This window comes from Zalophus californianus, chromosome 7, assembly GCF_009762305.2.
Source record: "Zalophus californianus isolate mZalCal1 chromosome 7, mZalCal1.pri.v2, whole genome shotgun sequence".
NCBI classification, from domain to species: Eukaryota; Metazoa; Chordata; class Mammalia; order Carnivora; family Otariidae; genus Zalophus; species Zalophus californianus.
In genome coordinates this window covers 94,687,460-94,710,341 of record NC_045601.1, presented here as the reverse complement: position 1 = coordinate 94,710,341, position 22,882 = coordinate 94,687,460, and the positions used below count along the sequence as shown (strand labels likewise).

Sequence of the window (22,882 nt, the reverse complement as noted above, 5' to 3'; positions counted from 1 at the left end):
AACTGCAAGCTTCTTGGCTCCTTGTGCCCTTCTCCCTTCTCCTTTCCTGTCTCTCCTCAGGTGCCATGTATAACTGGATCCTTTTCTTCCAGAACCACCTGGCCACAGAAAGTTTGTTTTACCTTGGAAGGAAGGATATGTGAAGATCCTTTAGGAAATGGAATGTGGGAAAGGATTTAGGTGGCGTAGTACTTCAGTCGTCACTCCTTTTAACCTTGTTTATCCCTCACATATTTAAAGTTTTTTTTCTCTTACCTGTGATTTTTCTAGTTGTGGGTTTGACCCTTAAACTAATACTTCCCTTACTCTGAGAATCAAACTAGCTGAGCCCTTGGTAGCAATCTTGTCTTTCATTTGTTTTAGCCCAAATTTCTATACTGGGTTATTTTCTTGATGGGTTGAGAACTCCTGGCTCTTGTTCAAGGTGGCCAGAAGACTTCTTTCTCTATGATACAGGGGATTGAGACTTGGACTTGGAATCAGTATACATAGGTTTTAGTCTGAGCTTTACTCCTTATTAATTCTGTGACTTTGGATAAATTAAGCCTTTAATCTTAGTTTTTTTATCAAATAAGAGTAATACCTACCTCACAGGGTTGTTGTGAGGACAAAATGAGGTACAAAATACATAATGTAAGCTCTTTGGAAACTACAAACAATAAAGTAGGACTATGCAACTGGAAAGTTTTGTTATTCATGGAGACTGAACAGGAGAAAATTTTAAAGGGGCTTAAAAGTGACTCTGCAGCGGGGACTTTTAGAAATATTTTTTGTTCTCAGTGGAACTTTTCTCAAGTTCTCTGTACCATTTTTAGCTTCTACTTGTTGACTTACATACACTGAATGGGATTTTTTTAAAAAGATTGTTAATCACCCGTAGTCTCACCACCTCTTCGTATCCTAGCATGGGACCAAGCAGCAGGCCAGGATGGCAGCACTTGAACTGGGCTTGTTTTCACTCTCTTTTTTCATAGACAGAGTGCCACAGTAATGGCCATAGTTGGTATTGGGTTTTTGGGTAGTGAAGCTTGTGGATTTGACTTCTGTGATCCCTTTGCTGATCTGTAGTGGATTGCATCTTTCATTGTTGTTATAATAATTTAAAAAATTGAGTTCTACTTACTGGACATGCATCTCTGCACTTGAAAGTTAACATATTAAAAGCATTTTTTTTTCTTCCTTGGTTTTCTTGTTCATGTGGATAACCCAGAGAATGCCTGAGTCTAAGGTGCCATCCTCTGAGAATCATCGCCCAGAAATGTGCTCTAGCTGCAGTGTTCCTCTTCCCATTGGAGACAGCAGCTCCTCCTCTGGGAGTTGCACCAGCAGTCCACAAAGGATAGTTTCTCAACCTTCTTCTGTTGAGAACCCATTGGAGAACCAGAAAAATGATCAAAATAATTCAGATATTAAGATCTCTGAGACAGAGACACTTAAACCATCACAAAATTATCAGACTCTGCCTTCATCTCCAGTTCTGGTCCCCCAAGAATCTTTGGCCTCTTCAGAGGTCAAGGAGGATTTACCTGTAGAGTCTTCTTCAGCTTCACAGCATGGACAGGATGCCATCCTTTATCTTCAGACACAAGTGGCTGAGATGTCCCGAGTGATCCGTGATCTGCAGTCTAGGAGCTGTTTTAGATTTCATCATTCTAGGCCAAGTGAGAACTCCTCAGTGCCATGGGATATCTCCACCTCCAAGGATGAAAATTTATCCACAGTTGATGAAGAAGCTGACTGCAAATCCCCCTCAGCTGATGACAAAGGGCAGCCAACTGACCCCAGTCAGTCTAGTTTCACAGGTCTTTTGAAAAGAATGGAACAGAGAGGTGTTATAAAGAGAGTAACGTTACAGTCTGAAGCAGAATCATGTGAAGGGAAGCCTGATTATGTGACCTCTAAGAAACGTTTGGTTCCTCCATTGCATCCTCTTCTGAGAATTGCCACCACTGAGGTTTTTAAAGACCCTGCTGATTGCCATCCTTCTTCCTTCATGGGGCACAGGGTATATCCTGTGGCCAAGGATACCTCTCCTTTCCAACCAAATCCACCAGCTGAGGGCCCTATTGTAGAAGCATTAGAGCACAGCAAAAGAGGAAGCACAACATCTCCTCTAGATTCTACCTCAAAAGAAATGGAGGTCATGGGTTGTAGATTCTACCATGCTGCTTCCATTGCAGCCCGAGCTGCTAGCTACATGGCCTATATGACTCAATATCAGCGTAAACTCTGGGAAGATATGGAGGATCTGGTTCATGACCCAGAGTTTGATCGTGGAAAAGCAAGATGTATAATATCTGATGGTATGGATGCAGGCCTTTGGCAGCTTTGTACTACTAGGGACATAATGGATTCTGTAGTCAGAGTTATGGCAATGGCAATAGACTACAGAAGACAAGCCTGGCTCCGACTTACATCTCTCACTAAGAAAACCCAGGAGAAGATCTCACACTTGCCCTTTGATGGTACTTCCCTCTTTGGCCAAGATGTGAATGCTGTTGTTGCAGAAGAAAACAGTATTAAAGAAAATGACTATAGAGACCACAACAAATACTATAACCAACATCGATACTTTTATAGTCATGATCAGAAAGCACATTATCACAATAGAGGATATTCCAAAGGAGATTGGTACAAACCTCGAAACCACCCCTATAGATACAGAAAAAAGGGAGAATCCCCAGAACGCCATGGGTACAAGAATTAATAGCCTGTTCGCGTTCAGCAGTATAGTCATCCAAGATCCTATTTTACTTGCTATTCCCCACTCAAACAGGATCTACAGGTAGGAGTTCACCTCAGAAACTGATGCATGTCTGGAATTATCACAGCTAACATTTAAATTCTAGACTTTTCAAATGAAGTACATAATAAAGAGACTCATGTTTTATTGGCCAAGTGAGCAGTAGAGACTTTCATCTAAGTAGGGTTGGACAAAGGTTTACCCATTATTTCTGGTCCAGAATAAGTTCAGAGGAGGGTACTCAGGAATCTGAATCCTCTTGTGATTAAAGAAAAATAAAAAGATTTGTTCCTCAGGAAAATCTTACTGGTAAACTGAGGACTAGCTGATTTGGGGTCTGGAAATAACCTATTAGATCTTTGTTTACTAATACCAGAGGCAGATCCTTCGTTTTTAGGTCATCAATGCTTCCTTGTTCAGGCGTCAGCTTGTCAGATCTTCACAAAATGACAAGTCTGTTGTACTCTGTTTATGTCAGGATGATCAACTTATCAAGAGTCCATTCTACTCTCAAGCTCTCTCAGACTTCAGAATCAACCATGAAGCTGTATGTCAAGAACTGGAATACAAATAAAATTTTGCCAAATCCAGTTTGCTTCCAGTGGGATGGCTAGATGTTACAGGTCTACTGTGGACACCAGCTGGAAAAAGACTTTCCTACCTGTAACATCTCTAGAAATTTTCACAGTAACTATCTTTATCGAGACTGATGGCTACCGTGTCATTACCACTCAGAGCTACATGCGAGAGAATTCTTTATCATCATCACGCCTAAGTCTCCGTCCTATCAAGCTCTCAGATATAAAGAAGCTGTGAGACCCAGTCATGGTGTTCTCAGGATATTCTGGGCCTTTCACCAAGATGACCTCCTTAAACAAACCTACCTTCTAAACAGTTAACTTTTTTGAGCTTGATAATTCATCACTCTAAACACAAAAAAGATATGTACATTAGTGCCCTGGATGTAAAGGATGTTATACCATCCAGGCATGCAAATCTGAACTCTATAAGAGAATTCCAAACATGCCTGACAATCTGGTCCTCTTATTGAAATAAAGAAAGAGGGATGCCATCAAACTAAATGATACTGAGAATTCTTAAGTGTTAAGAGTATTACTGTGGATACCATAAAGAGAACATCTCACACAGCTCTGTTTCTGGATATCTATGTAAATGATATCCATTAGAGATTTCTTAAAAGTCTGAAATCGAGACTTCAACATGTTCTTGGTTTACTGGTCCCTTAATCTAGTCAGACTCTTATCACGAGAGACGACGTATGTTTTTGCTCCCAGTTGGTTCCATTAATAGTTCTTCACAATTCTGGAACTGGCAGCAGATACCTCAATTGTATATCCCACAGTATCTTTTTAATCTCAAGGCAGTGGCTGTACAGTATACCAGCCCTTAGATCCTCGTTTTCGCAGCATGACTTCAAAAATGGAGAAAGTGTCACGTTTGAGGGGTCTGAGTACATCACCTAGTATTATTTGCTTGGCAGCCAAAAAAAAGTTTTTTTTATCAATAGACTTAAAATTTTGTAACTTGATTTGTCAAACATCTTCATTTATTTCATCTGCTTGATCAAAATATTTTGGGTCTACTGTTAGTGGAATATAACACTGTTTTAGGGTTCATGTGGTTTCTGTTTCTTGCCATAGTTCTTGCACAGTGGTGATTGACATTTTCCCTAGTGCCCCACTTTTTGATGGTTGAAGCTCATTCCCCCCCCTCCATTGTAACTATCTTCACCCTTTACTACTATTCTTCCTCTCCCTATTTGTGCTAGAGGTTGAAGACGCAAACATCCCTACTTAGAAGAAGCTATTTTATTTTGCAGATAATTTCAGAGTACTCTATTGGTCCTATTTTTAGATTAAGCCTAAACAACAGGCTTGATAAAGGAAATCGTCTTGCAAGCAAATTTGGTCGTCATATCTAGAGTTAGCATATACCTTTATTTTTGTATATTTTCCACAGTGTTTTACTTCTGCCTTTTTTAGGTCCATGTCAGTGATGTAGAAACTCTCTCAAATTAAACTCTAGAAGAGCATTGATTAACTACCTTAACAAGGGCCTAAAAAAAATCATAGATTTTTATAGTTTACAATATATATCACATCAGTCAAGCAGTCTCATGTGCCCTTGACATGGCACTGTAGGTTTTTTATGAAAGGAATAGTCACAGGTGAACTTACTGGAGAGAGGAGACCTTGGCACTGGTCTATGTGGCTGCACAGTTGTTCCCAATTAGCCAAAGCTACTTCAGTCTGTTCCCACTTTCCCATTTCTCCCCTTTCTTTCCCTGAATTAGATACTGGGTTACAAATGTGATGATTTTTGAGGTACTCTTATTTTCCAAAATCTAAACCAAAATAAATGATGCGTGAAGATGTGATTCTCTGAAACTGCTATGGCATTTCCACTTAACATGCTCCTTTTCAATTTTTTGTTTTGAATTGTGGTCAGAAAAAACAACAAAATTCACCACCTTAACCATTTTTTAAGTGCACAGTTCACTAGTGTTTGCTGTATTTATATTGTGTAGCTCCTCCTTAAATATTTATAAAACGGCATTGCTATTCTCTTCCTCTTGTGTTATTTATGTTGCTCAGTATTAAAGTAACATTGCTTTACCACTCTCTGACTGATAAGCGCAAACGTCTCCAGAAAATTTTCCTAGAAGTGGAAAGGTATTGCGGAATCATCGAATTGTTGATCAAGTAGATAACTTCTGAAAGGGATTTGTTAGTTGAGTGGGGACTGTCTCAGAATGCAGTAGAATGGGAACAGCTTTTAGCTATGGATGAGTTGGTCTCTTGATTGCAGAAGAAACAATATCCTTAATCTGTTTGTTTTAAAATCTTTCTCTGGCATACTTGGATGATGATGGTGTTATAAAATACAAGGGGGACTTGGTCTGAGGAGACAACCCCTAAAGCATATGGAATTCAAAATTGGATACTAAGTTTTCATACTGTGCCTGCCACAGGATGCTCCATTAGGTAAACCTTGGATGTTTAAATATCTCTAGATTTTCTAGGAAGCTTTGGGATAATTGCAAATTTAATGATTTGGTATTCTCACTGGGGATGCGTCTAATGATCCTTTTTCTTCAAAATGTTATTTCTCCACCAGACATAAAATGTATGTGAAGACAATATGATTTCTTGCAGTTATTGTGTACAGAGAAACTGTTTCCATTGTTATATGAAGTGCCTTTTTAAATTTCACCCTGTTGTTTAAAACTTAACATTTTGATGTCATGCATATGTTGCTGGTGATATTTATGTGAGTTCTGTACAGTGACTTTTTTTAATCTTGTAGTTTATTCATCATCTGTACAATTGCACTAAATGTACTCTCCTTCTGAATGTTAATTTGTTTTCTCTATAGCACTGTTAATCCATTTCAGAAGGTTGTAGAGTATGCCCCTCCCCCTTTATTTAAATAACTTCAGAGTAGTTCTTGTTCTTTTTAGTTATTAGTGATTGGCTCAGTTTCCTGAGCATTAAGGCAGCTTTGTTTTCTATCTGCACGTTCTCGATTTTCGGATTGAGTCATTTGTCTCATTAACTAACCTTGTTCTAAGCCATGGTAACGCAACTTATATTTGATAAGTGGATGTGTTTACTTGGTAAGAAGAAACAAGAGTATTAGGAAAAGCAGTAAATTTGCTGACACTTTATCCTTTCTTTTTAGACCAGTGTGACAGTTTCCTTATCAGTGTAATTGCATTTAAACTTTTTTTTTTTAACTGCGTGGCAGCTTCTTTATAATTCCATTTATTTACTTAGCCCTCAAAATAACATTTTGAGGGGAACATAAACTCTTTCAGGATACTTGGATACTATTTAGTATATTACATTAGTACTATACTAACAATTTACTGAATGATACCTAAGTGACCTGATTGATAATGTCCTTAAGGGCCCAATACATCAGGATAACCTCTCAGGTACTAAATGAGGAGGTTGGAATAGACACAATCCAGAATCCCTTCTAGTTATAAAATTGGATACAGAGTTAAATGACATGGATGAGCAGAGTTAAATGCCACATTCACTATTCTTGAGGATATAATTTGGTGGGATTCTGATGAAGATTAGAAATCATGGACTAGAACTTTGTAGAAATAGTTTAAAGATTGCAATAACTGAAAACTTTTTTTTTTAACGTGAGGCATATTTTGCCCCAGACTTGCACTGTTTTAGGTTTCCTTGTCTTTTGAAATTTACCATTCTTAATGTTAGTGGCTAGTCCAATAATTGATTGTGATATCTTTGTGCATCTTATGCATGTCATTCAGTTGGCCAGGTCCATTCTATATAGTTTCCATTTGTGGATACAGAAACCAATCAATTCTTCCGTTTTTCACTTAAGAAAATACACAGGCGGAAGTTTTATTTAACTGATGATCACTGTTGAATGCAAATCTTTTAGTTATTTTTCCAGAAATAACGAGTTTTGTAAGCCATTAAAATATTCTTTTGTGGAATTTCCCTTCCTGGATGAATGATAATATTGTTTTGTTAAATTTTTTTCTCTTGTTGATTAGTGGGATAATATTTTTGTACTACTTTGTGTTTTTGTTTGCTTGACTTTATAGTAATGAAAACTTTTTATAGTAGTGTTTGGTACCATTGAGATTTCTTATTACTGGAAATTATATGTTTGCTTCCAGTGGGGTATATCTGGAAGTGATCACAGTCCAACCGTGTCCTTTTGATGTTATTGTTTCATTCTTTATATTGATCTTTTCTTCCCCTTTGTGTAATACCTTTCTAGAAGGATGTCTGATCGTCCCTTAATCTCTTTGATGTAGATTATATTTTTCATTCTACCAGTAAATACTAGCCAGGATTTGATGTGGCTTTGTATTTGTGTACTTAAATACAATGCCTTCAGCATTATTGTAAGAGATTTTCTAGTTTTCTCTTTTGTCCTTTTTTAAAAAAGCAGCCAGTCCAGTTTCTGGAACTATTACTTCCTGGCTATTGAACTTCAATCAGTTTTTAATGCCTTCTTATTTAATGGTAGTCTTATTTTTCTCATTTTGCATAGTTTTCACACAAATGTATTACTACATATGATTTATCGTTAATTGCAACTTATAAAAATTCTAAGCCCATCACCATGAAGTTCTAGAACAGCTCTGACATAAACTGTATCTTAAAACTAACCAGTTTTCTCTGGGTCTTAAGGGCTTTACCTATTTTATTGAGATAACTATTTCAAATGATCTCTTGGATTTTCTAATGCCTTGTCAAGAATTCAGCAAGAATTCTCAGTTGTCTGTACTTTCTTTTAGGACTTTGGAGATCTCTCAAGTTGTATTGAGTTTTCTAATATTCCTAAGTCTATTCCTTGGTAGCAGTGAAAGTAAATGGTTTATATCTAGTTGTATTTTAAACTCTTCTTTGATCATAAATGCTTTCAGTGTTATTAATGAGTTCTGTTAGTAGTCTCTTTATAAGACCTATTTTCATGTGCTATTTTTTCCCATCAACTGTCTATCATATGCCTTCTCTTTTCTGTCATTGCCCATAAGAGTAGGTCTATCACATCATTCGGTTTTGAGGGCTACAGTTAGACCTCTTGTCAACTCCCACTTTTATCTGTGATGGCTATGTTTCACACTACTTAGTGTGCATTTAGTACTAATATCCTATAATAACTATCATGTTTGTGGTCCCTTTATCTGTACCACTTTCAATTACTAGGGCAACATGATTTGGGTGATTGGGGGGAGCATTTTCCAAGTCACTAAACAGTCTCAAATTTTCAGTTCCATTTTTTTGAACATATTTAATTACATTAAACATCCTGGGTGTGCAGCCCTTCCTTTCTGCCTTGGTTCAAGTATAGTCAGTGTTTAATCAGCCTCACTTAGATTCTTAGCAAGAGTTGCATGCAGGTTGGTCTTTGTCTAATGGCTTTTAACAACTCCTGTTTACTTTTAGCAAAAATACCTTTTGAGATCTTGGAAGCACCTTGATAGCCTTGGGCCTAACGGTTGTCTTCCTGCCTAGGAAGCAAGTAGAGGAGAGAATTTTCATTTATAGAGCTCATATTTACTGCACTGTGTGCCAAAAGTTACAAGGCATTCTTGAGGAAGAAATTCACCCTTATTTTGCAGATGAGGAAATGAAACATCATTAAACACGTTGCTCAAGTGGTGGAGCCTAGCTTTTGAATATTGACTCTATTCCTCCACAGTCTCAGTTTAGCATTGTACTAGGCTGCCTCTTTGTATTTTCAAGGCTCAACTCAAGTCTTAACTTCTCTGATAAGCTAATTTGACCTTTTTTCTTCTTCCCTAAATTTTGTGTTTATGGCTTTACTCCCATCCCTTCGTACCTGATGTCTTCTATTATCTAATTCCTGGTCATTTCACTTGTCAGATCAGAAATTTTCCCATTGAGATTTCACTGTGTGGGACTAAGATTGTCTTGTATGGTCATTGGCTTGTTTCACATATTCCATTCATTTTCTGCACTGATCATTTTAGTCAAGGGTCTTTTTTGCTTTTTTTTTTTCTTCTGCCTAAAAAAGTTTAACAAAAAGTTAAACCGTTTTGTTTCAGATACACAAAGTTTGTTTTTTTGGGGTTTTTTTTCTGGCATCTTTAGGATATTGGCTAGAAAGGAAGGTGGAATGGTGCAAAGCACATGGCATTTAAATTCTAAGACCTTGATCTGAGTATTAGTAAGTCACTTATTTTCTGAGCTTCAGTTTTCCTACTCAAATGAGGTAATGCCAGGAAGTACTTTGAAATTTCAAAAGCCCAGTATAGATTTCTTTCATAGGTGTGCTGTTTCTACACACGTAGATATAACTGTGGGATGGTATTGGATATAAATACAGATACATTTTAAGATGTATATTTAATAGCATGTAATTGTTCATGTCATCAGATTATGTTCCCCTTGTTTACAGTTTTTAAGGCTCAACCATTAAGCTGTATTACAAGCCCATCAATGGACTAAGTCATTGAAAGGCATATTTAAAGTAAAATAGTCTCTTAAGTGCAGGCTAAGAAATGCTCATTATAAACAATAAGGAAATAAAGAGAATGTAGAAGGAAGAGCTAGGTTATGTAGGTATGTGTATATGATTTTTGATGGATGCTGTTTTGTTACTTTGTGTCTGTGTTGGCAACAATCTTCTATCATAGTTTTCAATACCTTTGTGCAGGCAGACACTGAGGAAGGTCTGGGGGAACCTGGAGTTAATAAGAGATGGTATATTCTCTTAAGAGAAAGAAATACAATGTAAATTGTCCTGTTTAGAGGCATGCCTGCAGTGAAGTTGAACAAAAGAGGGCCATCTAGAGGGATCAAAGAAGCATTTTTTACTTAGCAAATACTTAAGCTGAGGTCTGCAACATGATTAGAGAAGAGATAGTTGGACCAGTGGAGAATCAGGAGCCAGGCATTGAGATGAAATAGGGCATGCAAAGGCGTGTGGAACATTGCGTCTGGTTTCAGAATTGTGAGGAACAGCCTTTATGGGGGACAGTTGGTGAAGATTAAGTTGAAGAAAGGATAAATTACCCATGAAAATGTATTGGTTCCTATCTATTCAAAGTGTACCAAGTTTGTGTGGCTCTCTGTAAGGTTATAGAAGTCGTCTGTCTAGAGTTTGCTTTGTACCAAAATCCCGTGACCATCTAGAGCAATTCTTTTTCTTCTCTTAACTGAGACAAAGGAAGGCTTTCAGTCAGTGCACCTCTAGTCCCAGGGACAACTCAAGCAGTGAAAAAGAACTAACACACTGGTAGAGAACAACTTTGAAGATGAACGGGAGAATGACACTGAAGTGGAATGTGACAGACCATTATGGGTATACAGTTGCATACTTCAGGACCTCCTTTGGCATTCTGTCCTCAGTGTAGCTAAATGTGCCTCATTTCCCTGTACATTGGCTTACAGATAATTTGAGGGTAGACTTGGGGAAAATTAAGGTATTTCTAAAAATGTTGCTTCATTGGGGTTGGAGGTGTTGTATTGAAGAAAGACCTGTGAACCTTGTGCCAGTGCTATCTCCAGCAGCACCCAAAACACATTTTGTCAACTTCCTGTTTGTTTTTTCTATGATTTGAGTTTCTTTTCTTGCTTTTGTTGCCACTTTCACCTTTTCTTTTTTCTCTTCATAATTCATCCTTTTTCTTTCTGTGCCAGAGTTACAGCAGTGGCACTCAGGGTTACAGTTATAATTCCCCTTTGCAACTTCAGAGATACTTAAAAATTCTCAACTTCCAAATGTTTTTGTTTTGTTGTGGTTTTGTTTTTGTTTTTTTTTTTATGGTCCTGTACTGAAGGAGAATCAAAGTCATTCTTCCTAGGAGGGGATTTTTATAAGTATACTTATAAGATACTGGCAATTTACCCAAAAGACAATACAGGAGGAAGAATCTTATTTAACAGGTTTGGTGGTACTAGCCTTCTTAACTGAGTAAAGTACTTTACAGAACGGGGTATATCTGTATGTATGTTTTTTTAAGTTTGCCATATAAAGCAGATGTTCTGTGTACTTTGTATTTGTAAACAATAACCAGTTGGGGGTGGGAAGATGATTGCTTTGTACAAAAGGGTTGTTTCCTGGTTCCAAAGCTTTGCTGCTGGAGATGGTAAATAAATATTGTACTGCTTCGCTGTGTTTATCCCTTCTGCTCTCTCTGTATTTGAATATAAAATACTTGAGAAAAATTGTTGCTTTTCAAAATGTTATTTTGGGGGGTGGTTTGAGCTGTAAGTTGGGCGGAAGGGGCTTCTGGTAAACAGAACTTTTGGAAATGCAAACTATGGACCACAGCTTTAGGATGGGCAATAATAAGCAGGCTTTTAAATTTGAGTTTGTATGGAATAAAGCAGTTGTTTAAGGAGTTTTATTCAAACCCAAGTGCACTGGTCAGATGGATAGCTATAATTAATGATTTACAAAGTTAATTCATTCCACTTCTGCGGTCGTTACTCCTTTGAGCTTTCTTTAAACTTGGGATCCCTTCTTTACACAGAAGATAAGGATAATGGCCAGAATAATCATTCTCCATTGGATGCCCCGCTGACTAGTTTGTGTCAGCTGACATTCAGGAAGATACTATAACAACAACAAATAAACCTCTGCCTTGGATTATTCTCTATATCCCCTCTTCCTATCCCTCCCCCCTACCTCCTACAAAATTCATCTTATTACTGGCTTTTCTGTAGCCAGAAAAGTACTTTTGGTGAGTCAGATAGGAAACTGGGTTATTGTGATCACTTCTCTGGATAACTCTTTTTTATAAAGTATTTTCTCCTAGCTTATATCACCCTGTACAGAAGTGAAAGTCCATTTCAAAGGGAAGATCCTTTGACTATATTCATATTTCCATTTAAAAAATAACGTTGTATAATGCCAAATTTGATAGTTACTCAAAAGCTAAAGTGCTTTTTAGAGATTAGCTGTAATTTTAAAATAAAAGTTGCTCATTATAAAAAAGCCTCAAAATGGTATAATGCCACAAACTATTGTAAAATGATAATTTCTTCTGTGAAACCCTGCTTTTTTTCAGTATTGTGCTTCTAGAAATTGCTTAAAGCAGAATTATTCCTTTAATTTTGCATTTCCTTTGACTTGATCTTGGCAAATATTTTTAGAAAAGTGGTTTAGCTAGTTTATGGCAGTTAAAAAGTGACTTAGAAGCTCAACTTTTGGGTGAGCAGATGAAGGGTAAAATTAAAATGAAAAATATGCCTGTATTTAATATTTGAAAAAAATTTTATTAATGAGACCTTAAAAAAGTTTATTAAACAGATTATAGCCCATTTTCTCAGCATTCAATACCAAGCCCAGGTCTTAACTACCACAGGGGAGTTGGCAAGTATATGGCACTTGGCTTCTTAAACCATAATACACTGACGGATTGAGAGTGAATGGTTCAAGAAACAGGCATTTGTAGATGAATTCCAGAAGAAAGCCCGCCTGTGAAATTCTCGTTCTAGTAAAATTACTTTTGAGACATTATTAGCTTCCATGCGAATAAGTATATTAAACACCGAGTAAATTACCTTGGTCATTGGAAAAGCTAAGAGTCTTTCCAGTCTTATACCCCAAACAGGAAAAGAGGAAGGTCAGGTATAGCAGAATAAGCTAATATTTTTAAGTTTCAATTTTTAATTTGCCTAATTATATTTTTTAATAATTTAAGTACACTTAAAAATACAAATGAGTATGTGTACTTTGCAGTTTAAGCATATATGTATTTAAAGAAAAATACAAAATTTTAAGTATGTTTTAGCTAAATGCTTTTGGTTTAAAATAGTAATGGTGTTTGACATCAAAACTGTGTAAAATACACTTTACCAATAGTCATTAAGGCTGTTGAATGTGACTTGCCTTAGTTATGATTAATATCTCTTTCTGTTAGGTTTGGAAAATAATGTAGCCTAGTCATTGGATTTCTAGAGAGAAAAAGCTGGAGAGGGAAAAAAAATACAGTTTATTAACGGATTATTTTCCTTCTAGGTATAAAATTTCCATCTACCTTTATGAAGGATAAATGTTAAACTTACATTTTTGTAAGGGATTAATTTAAACCAAATCCATTATTCCCAAACAAAAGAGTGAGATCCTCAGTACTTTTTGTCATTATTCCATCTTGTTGGTTAAAAATTGAAATTTTGTTAATTTTATTACATATGCTGATTGTAGAAATACTAGAAAATGAAAATAAAAAAAGAAAAATTCTCCAGACAGAAAAACTGTTAACATTTTGATTTCTAACCTTCTAGATTTTATTTATGTATTTTAATAAAAGACAAGATTATTTTCACTTAAATGTAAGTGAGGGAAAGAAAACATTGAAATATATACAGATTATAGGTTCATTGATTAGTGCTGTTTTGTGCCGTTTTGTCAGTCTGTTGATACTGTATGATTTATTTTACAGTTCACATAGAAAGATCAGTTTCACATTAATGTTAAAAATTTTAATAGTTTCCAGGAAATATTTGTTAGCTCCTTAAACTTGATTAGTAAGTGAAAGTATTAATTACTTTGGTGAAAATTTTGTCTAAATATGGAATTCGCATTGAATGTGACTCCTGATATTTTATGATCAGGATTTTGAGTTCATGATGAGAACCAATTTTAAGTTCAGCTGAACTGATTTCAAGTTTGAGGTGTTATTGGTCTGTAGCAAAAAGAAAATTCAGGGTGGTGCAGCTAGTTTTTCATAAGGATAAATTTGTTTACTATGAGACTACTAAGGGAAATTTTAAAGTATTAGCTTGAGGTGTTGTGTCTTACTCTTTAGAAATCATGGTGACCATTGATACTAGTTCCTTAAAAAATGCCCTTACATGGGGCGCCTGGGTGGCTCAGTTGGTTAAGGATCTGTCTTCAGCTGGGGTCATGATCCCAGGGTCCTGGGATCGAGCCCCATGTAGGGCTCCCTGCTCAGTGGGGAGTCTGCTTCTCCCTCTCCCTCTGCCAGGTCACCTGCTTGTGCTCTCTCTCTGTCAAATAAATAAAATCTTAAAAAAAAAAAATGCCCTTACTTGACAAAATAAGAGAATCCTATGTCAGGCTTTCCTTTTCCTTTTGCCCCCAGTTAGGTTGACCCATTGAATCCCATCATTCCAGATTAGATCCATAGGAAAGCCCTCTTCCTTTCCTTCCCAAGTTATACCTGCTTCTAGACTTGGAATTTTTGCTGTGACTCTACCACACTACATTAAAGCTTAAACATTTTGTCCTCAAGAACAAAAGAATTCTTGCTTACTTTCACCTGTATAGGCATACCTTGGAGATATTACAGGTTTGGTTCCAGACCACAAATACTTTGTTGCTAAAAAATGCTAACCATCGTCTGAGTTTTTGGTGAGTCTTAACCTTTTTGGTAGTGGAGGGTCTTGCCTTGATGTTGATGGCTTCTGACTGACCAGGTTGGTGGTTGCTGAAAGTTGGGGTGGCTGTGGCAATTTCTTAATATAAAACAATAGTGAAGTTTGCCACATCGATCAACTCTACTTTTCAGGAATGATTTCTCTAGCATAGTAGTGTTCTACATCCCTTATTGTCACTTCAACAATCTTCAGAGCATCCTCACAAGGAGTAGATTCTATCTCAAGAAACCTCTGCTCATCCATAAGAAACATTTCCTCATCTGTTCAAATTTTATCATGAGCTTTCAGCAATTCAGTCACATCTCAGGCTCTACTTCTAATTCCAGTTCTCTTGCTATTTCTACCACATCTACAGTTACTTCCTCCATGGAAGTCTTGAACCCCTCAAAGTCCTCCATGAGGTTGGAATCAACTTTTTCCAAACTCTGTTAATGTTGATATTTTAACCTCTTCCCATGAATCATGAATGTTCTTAATAGCATCTAGAATGGTAAGTCCTTTCTGGAAGGTTTTAATTTATCTTTGCCCAGATCTTTCAGAGCAATCACTATCTGTGACAGCTTACATTCTTACAGAGAAATAATGAGACTTAAATAAGATATATATAATAATATAATAATAAGACTTGAGAATTAAAGTTGTTCCTTGATCCATGGCCTGCAGAATGAATGTTGTGTTAGCAGACATGAAAACAACATTCTCTCATTGTACATCTCCATCAGAGCTCTTGGGTGACCAGTCCATTGTCAATGAGCTGTCAGATTTTGAAGGAATGTTTGTTCTAAGCAGTAGGTCTCAACAGTGGGCTTAAAATACTCAGTGAACCATCATGTAAACAGATGTGCTCTCATCCTGGCCTTATTCCATTTATAGAGCAGAGGCAGAGTAGACTTAGCATAATTCTTAAGGGCCCTAGGATTTTCAGAATGGTCAATGAGCATTGGTTCCAACTTAAAAAAAAATCAGCTGCATTGGCCCCTAACAAGAGAGTCAGCTTGTCCTTGTAAGTTGGTTTTTTTTTTTTTTTTTTAAGATTTTATTTATTTATCTGACAGACACAGCGAGAGAGGAAACACAAGCAGGGGGAGTGGGAGAGGGAGAAGCCGGCTTCCTGCTGAGCAGGGAGTCCGATGTGGGGCTCGATCTCAGGACCCTGGGATCATGACCTGAGCCAAAGGCAGACGCTTAACATCTGAGCCACCCAGGTGCCCCTGTCCTTGTAAGTTTTGAAGCCAGGCATTGACTTCTCTAGCTATGAAAGTCCTAGATAGCATCTCTTTTCCAATAGAAGGCTGTTTCGTCCATATTGAAATTCTGTGGCTTAGTGCAGCCACCTTCATTAATTCTCTTGGCTAGAGCTTCTGGGTAACCTGTAGCTTCTACCTCAGCACCTGCTGCTTCATCTTGCACTTTGATCTTATGAGACGACTTTTCCTAAGCCTCATGAGTCAACTTCTGCTAGCTTCAAACTCGTCTTTTTCCTTACCTCTCTCAGCCTTCACAGAATTGAAGAGTTAGGGCTTTGTTCTGGATTGGGTTTTGGCTTAAGGGAATGTTTGGTTTGATCTATCCAAACCACTAAAATTGTCTTATATCAGCAGTAAGGCTGTTTTGCTTTCTTATCGTTTATGTGTTCACTAGAATAGCACTTGTAATTTCCTTCAAAAACTTTTCCTTTGCATTCACAACTTGACTGTTTGGTGCAAGGGGCCTAGCTCCCAGCCTGTCATGGTTTTCAATATGCTTTTCCCACTAAGCTTAATCATTTCTAGCTTTTAAAGTGATAAATGTGCAACTCTTCCTTTCACCTGAACACTTAGAGGCCATCATCAGGTTGTTGATTACCCTAATTTCAATAATTATATCTCAGGAAATAGGGAGGCCTAAGGCAGGGGAGTGAGACAAGGGAATGGCGAGTCAGTGGAGCCGTCAAAACACACACAACGCTTATGCAGTCTTATATCAGTGCAGTTCATGGTACCCGAAAACAATTACAATACTAACATCAAAGATCACAGATCGCTATAACAAATATAATAATGAAAATTGAAATATCTTAATTACCAAAATGTGACACAGGCATGAAGTGAGCAAATGCTGTTGGAAAAATCATGCCAACTGGGCGCCTGGGTGGCTCAGTCGTTAAGCATCTGCCTTCGGCTCAGGTCACGATCCCGGAGTCCTGGGATCCAGTCCCGCATCGGGCTCCCTGCTCGGCAGGAGGCCTGCTTCTCCCTCTCCCACTCCCCCTGCTTGTGTTCCCTCTCTCGCTGTGTCTCTCTCTGTCAAATAAATAAAATCTTTAAAAAAAAAAAAATTGTGCCAACTGACTTGCTGAATGCAGGGTTGCCACAGACCTTCAATTTGTAAAAAACGCAGGATCTGCAAAGTGCAATAAAATGAGGTATGCCTGTACAGGCTTAACTTTCATGGATATGTGCTCAGATTTAACCAGTATTAATCTGACTGCCATTTCTAGGACACAACCCAGAATTGCTTTCTACAACCCGAGTTTTAGATTTAAAAAATGTAAAGAATAGGGGTGTGTGGGTGGCTCAATTGGTTAAGCATCTACCTTCGGCTCAGGTCATGATCTCAGGGTTCTGGGATCCAGCCCCACATTGGGCTCCCTGCTCAGTGGCGAGTCTGCTTCTCCCTCTCCCTCTCTCTCTCTCTACTTGTGCTCCTACTCTCTGTCTCTCTTTCTCTCTCTCAAATAAATAAAATCTTTTTTAAAAAATGTAAAGAATATACTGGAGGATATAAGAAGTCATAATGTCCAAGGTGAGCACAGACAGGATCAGAGGCCCTATTAGCCTGGCTTCTGAAGTTCTGGAACAGCTTTTCCTTCTGTACCCCATGTGACCCTCATTTTGTAACTTTCCAACTCCTGATCATCCACAGATTTTTTTGTGTCAGACTGTATTATTTTAACCATATTATTTTTTTAATTAAAACTTTTATTTTTTAAAAAATTTTTCATAGTTACTGAATTAGAATTTGCCTTTTAATGTTTTCTGACTTCACAACTTTCTCCTTAATTCTTTGAAGATCCCACACAACTTCCCCAACGGGAGGGGAGAGGTTATGGAAGAAAAACTGATGCAGGGAGTGATCTAAAATAGAGGCAAATAGACTCTCCCCTCCCCAGTATATTTCTTAAGACTTTCCTATCCTTCTCCCCAAAAATAACTGAGTGAATAGCATTTTCTTGCAGCTCATTTGCTATCACTGTGGACTCAATAGTATTCTTTAATAGTATCTAATATGGAAGTTAATACAGGGTGACCACAGCATGTGTTTCAAGAAGAATGACTGAAAATCCTATAGCTGCTAACATTTTATTTTTACCATTCTTACATTGAGAGCCAATTCCATTTCTAGCTTGAGAATTTAGTCTGAAAGTCTGACCTTAGAAAAGTTCTAAGGACCTAAATGCTTATTGATACCACAGGCTTTGGGGAAGATTGGCAAATCTAACCTAAGAACAGTCGTAGAATTTTGTGATTTCACATTAAATTACAGTTCAGTATTTTGACACTAATGGAATAGTGGAAAACTCCCAAACCTGAGACTATGGTGTCCCCTTTTCATCTTAATTTTACAGGAAACATTTAAGACACTTTCATCTAGCCTGAAACGAGTTCACTTTCTGCCCATATTCCTGACAAATAATACTATAGCTTTGGTTCTGCAGTTGAATCAGTAACAAGGTGGCCTGCAGTGAATGTTTCCCCCTTGCCTTCTGATAAGTTAAAATTTGTTTCTGAACATATTGATTCCTTGAATTACCTATTATACTTCTATGCAAAATAAGGCTTTCTGTGACCTAATAGGTAAAATCCCTAGTATGTATTTCAATATCCATGATCTCTGTTTTTCCAATGTGTATATGTTCTCTCAGAACCACAGAAGTATGTAATTTAGTAAGATCTAGAGGCTTCCCCTCATCTTGGATCACTAACAGTGGAAATCCAAGGGATTTGGCTTTCTGGAGAGAGTGAGTGTTCATAAATAACCCATTACTTGTACCTGGCTTTAACCAGCAACCTTGATTCCAAAACCTAAGTTGTGTTGGAAAAATAATCATATGAATATCATCCCCTGCCTCATATAATAATTTTTCCCCATTTTAGGAGAAAACATTTATATTAAGGACTTCATTTTTCTCATAAATGGTAGCGTTTCAAGGTTGAAGCTCATTCTTTCTCTAGCTCTACCATTCATTCCTTTTTATCTGCTCCTAGTAAATTGTCTTTCTCATTACATGCTTTCCATATAGGTAGCCAGAGGATTTTTGTTCTGTTTTGTTTTCGTTTTTGTTTTTAAGAAGAAAATAGAAACTTTCCCCATGGAGGAAGAAGAGAGGGAAACCAAACTCAATTTTAAATGTCTTTTTGAATTCAGTATCAGAGCTGTTAGGTCTTTTGAGCCCTTCAGAGTCATGAAAGATGATAAATAGATCAGAATTAGTTGGGAATCACAGAAGTAATCTTTTTTATTAACATAACCAGATAGTTAATTAAAAGATAACATAGGCTACTGATAGCTAAATATGAGGAAAATAATTTTAGCAAACGGTAATACCAACAGGTTTTGCTTTTTGACCGCCAAAGAGTAATGTTCTAGGGCCAGAGATTAATTTTAGAATGAGGATGAAATTTAAACAAATGTTTTAATGTTGATTAAAGGGCTGAATAATTTATCTTCCAAGTCTGTGAGTATAGTTTGAAGGGAGTAAAGTTCTTATCTAAGGGGCGGCTGGGTGGCTCAGTCAGTTAAGCTTCTGCCTTTAGCTCAAGTCATGGTCCCAGGGTCCTGGGATCCAGCCCCACATCGAGGTCCCTGCTCAGCAGGGAGTCTGCTTCTCCCTCTGCCGTTACACCTGTGCTCACTTGCTCTCTCCCTCTCTCTCTCTAACCAATAAAATCTTCAAAAAAAAAAGTTCATAGTTAAATTTTGTGACAAATGGATTACTAAAAATTTTTCCCTTTGGATATATAATCTCTGTGTTTCAAACTTTAGTTTTCATTTAGTTTTGTGTCCAGAGTATATTTGTAATTTATAACGTAAAGCAGAGAATCATTAATTGTGTTTTAAAGGAAACTTTAAGAAGAGTAAATATTATGTAAAGTCTTCCTGAATGAGTATAACTTCAGAAGTATTTCAGGGGTGCCTGGGTGGCCCAGTCATGCTCAGGTCATGATCCCAGAGTTCTGGGATCGAGCCCCGCGTTGGGCTCTCTGCTCGGCAGGGAGTCAGCTTCCTCTCCCACTCCCCCTGCTTGTGTTCCCTCTCTCACTGTGTCTCTCTCTGTCAAATAAATAAAATATTAAAAAAAAAGAATATATTTCAGAATGGTTGTTTTGTGGTGGCCTAGGAAAAAGTAAAATGATAGTGGAACCATAAATTCAAAAGTAGCTCTTCCTGGATTAGGATTACTTTAGTTAATCCAAAACATGGCCGCCTTTCTATCCTCAGAATATTGTGATCCATCAACATATTTTTATAGGTAAACCCTAATTTATACCTTTGTCTACTTCATGCGTTATTATGACCAAGCATGACTTTTGCTAGAGTTTAAAACCTAAAAAATGGGGACGCCTGGGTGACTCAGTCGTTAGGCGTCTGCCTTCGGCTCAGGTCATGATCCTAGGGTCCTGGGATCAAGCCCCGCATCTGGCTCCCTGCTCAATGGGAAACCTGCTTCTCCCTCTCCCACTCCTGCTTGTGTTCCCTCTCTCGCTGTGTCTGTCAATTAAATAAATAAAATCTTTTAATAAAAAAAAACAAAACCTAAAAAATGTATCTGTGTCAGGAAAAATAACATACTCTAGGCCCATGTTTAAATATTATTAACTTCCTTAAATTAAAAGATTCTTTTAGGATCTACTCTAAATTTTTTTCTCGGGGTGCCTGGGTGGCTCAGTCGTTAAGCGTCTGCCTTCGGCTCAGGTCATGATCCCAGGGTCCTGGGACCGAGCCCCGCATCGGGCTCCCTGCTCAGCGGGAAGCCTGCTTCTCCCTCTCCCACTCCCCCTGCTTGTGTTCCGTCTCTCGGTCTCTCTCTGTCAAATAAATAAAATCTTTTAAAAAATAAATAAATTTTCTTCTCAAGGTAGCATCAATGTTTGAAATAGATAATATTTTTGTCTTCCCAAAGAGTACGTTTAATTTGCTTTTAAGACAGGTAAATGCGCCTTTACTAAAGGATTGGAGCTCAGATAAATAGCTTTTTGTGACTCATTTCTAGTAAGCTGCATTGTCCTGTGACTTGTAAAAGAATATTTTGAAGTTAGGAGAATGTCATCTATTACCTGGTACAAGGGTGTAGGCTGACCAAGTAGTCAGAAAGTGAGTTGGAACTACTTGCACCCAGAGTAATTCTGTGAGTATTTCTTACTGCAAAGATGTAGCCTCATACTGAAAATGCCATTTTGGCCTTTTTATATATATACTCACTTCTGTGTAACTTTTGTGTACTTGGAAAATCACACCTGTTGTTTGACATGGATGATGCAATTCTGTCCCACTGTAGATAAAATTTGGGTTGTACATACATGACTGATTTGCCTAAAGAGTGTATTTTAGGTAGTAACCCAGTCTTTCTAGTTGAAAAAGATTTTAATAGACTATTGTTTAGAGAAGTTTTAGGTTTACATTAAAACTGAGAGGAAGGTACAGAGATTTCCAATATATCTCCTGCCCCTACACACGCATAGCTTCCTTCCTTATCAACATCCCCCAACGTAATGTTTGTTTTAATCATTGAACCTACAGTGATACATCATTATCACCCTAAGGGCTCACTGTTGATGTGTTGTACATTATGTGGGTTTGGACAAATTTATGACGATTTTTTTTAAAGATTTATTTATTTGACAGTGCACAAGTAGGCAGGGCGGCAGGCAGAGGCAGAGGGAGAAGCAGGCTCCCTGCTGAGCAGGGAGCCTGATACGGGGCTCCATCCCAGGACCCTGAGTCGAAGGCATATGCTTAACCAACTGAGCCACCCAGGCACCCAAGGTATCCACCTTTATAGTGGATATAAATCATACAGAATAATTTTACTGCACTAAAAATCCTCTGTACTCTGCCACTCATCCCTTCCTCCCCCCAACCCTGGGCAACCACTGATCTTTTTTACTGTAACCATAGTTTTGCCTTTTCCAGAATGTCATATAGTTGGAATCGTGCAGTATGTGGACTTTTCAGATCGACTTCTTTCATTTAGTAATATGTATTTAAGTTTCCTCCATGTCTTTTCATAGCTTGATGGCTCATTTAGGTGGTGGTGCGGGGGAGAAGGGCAGAGGGAGAGAGAATCTTAAGCAGGCTCCACGCCCAGCATGGAGCCCAAGGCTGGGCTGGATCTCACAATCGTGAGATTATGACCTGAGCCAGAATTAGGAGTCGGACGCTTAACCAACAGAGCCACCCAGGTGCCCCTTGATGGCTCATTTCTTTTTAGCACTGAATAATATTCCATCATCTGGATATACCACAGTTTATCCATTCATCTACTAAAAAACATCTTGGTTGCTTCCAAGTTTTGGCCATTATGAATAAAGCTACTATAAATATCTAATTACATAGGTTATTTCACCCCTAACTACTGTTTATTTGATTGTTGTTTTCTTAGAAAGATCATGTCATCTGTGAACAGAGAGGGTTTTATTTCTTCCTTGATTTGCATTTTGGTGTCTGACATTTATTGGGGGAAATTCTCAGCCATTATTGCTTCAAATATCCTGTTACTTTCTCTCTTTCTCCTGGTATTTTCATTATGCATATGTAACATTTTTTTGTAACAGTTCCTAGATATTCTATTTTGTGTTTTTTCAATCCTTTTGTTTTTCAGTTTTGGAAGTTTCTGTTGACATATCCTCAAGCACAGAGATTGTTTTTTCAGCAATGTGCAGTCTACTGATGGGGCTATCAAAGACATTCTTAATTTCTGTTACAGTGTTTTTGATCTCTAACATTTCTTTTTGGTTCTTTCTTATATTTCTATCTCTCTTATATTACACATCTGTTCTTTCATGTTGTCTGCTTTTTCCATTAGAGCCCTTAGCATGTTAATCAGTTGTTTTGAATTCCTGATCTGATCATTCCAACATCCCTGTCATGTCTGCCTTTCTATGCTTGCTCTGACTCTTTAAACTGTGTTTTTCTGCCTTTTAGTATTCCTTGTATGTTTTGGTTGAAAGGTAGACATGATGTATTAGGTAAAAAGGGCTGTGGTAAA

The 22,882-nt window shown here is 37.6% G+C and overlaps 1 protein-coding gene across 2 annotated transcripts in view; it reads left to right on the top strand.

The window, feature by feature from the left end:
- The window catches only part of ZNF451 (zinc finger protein 451), an 89,486-nt gene that overhangs the window by 10,198 nt on the left and 56,406 nt on the right, over positions 1-22,882 (top strand). The window contains exon 4 of one of the 2 annotated variants that reach the window (XM_027600845.2): positions 1,211-12,129. The exons of the other annotated variant lie outside the window; for it this stretch is intronic. Coding sequence (XP_027456646.1) covers positions 1,211-2,707 — 1,497 coding nt within the window. The 3' untranslated portion in view covers positions 2,708-12,129. Of the gene's footprint in view, positions 1-1,210; positions 12,130-22,882 lie in introns of those variants that run through there. 2 annotated transcript variants of the gene reach the window in all.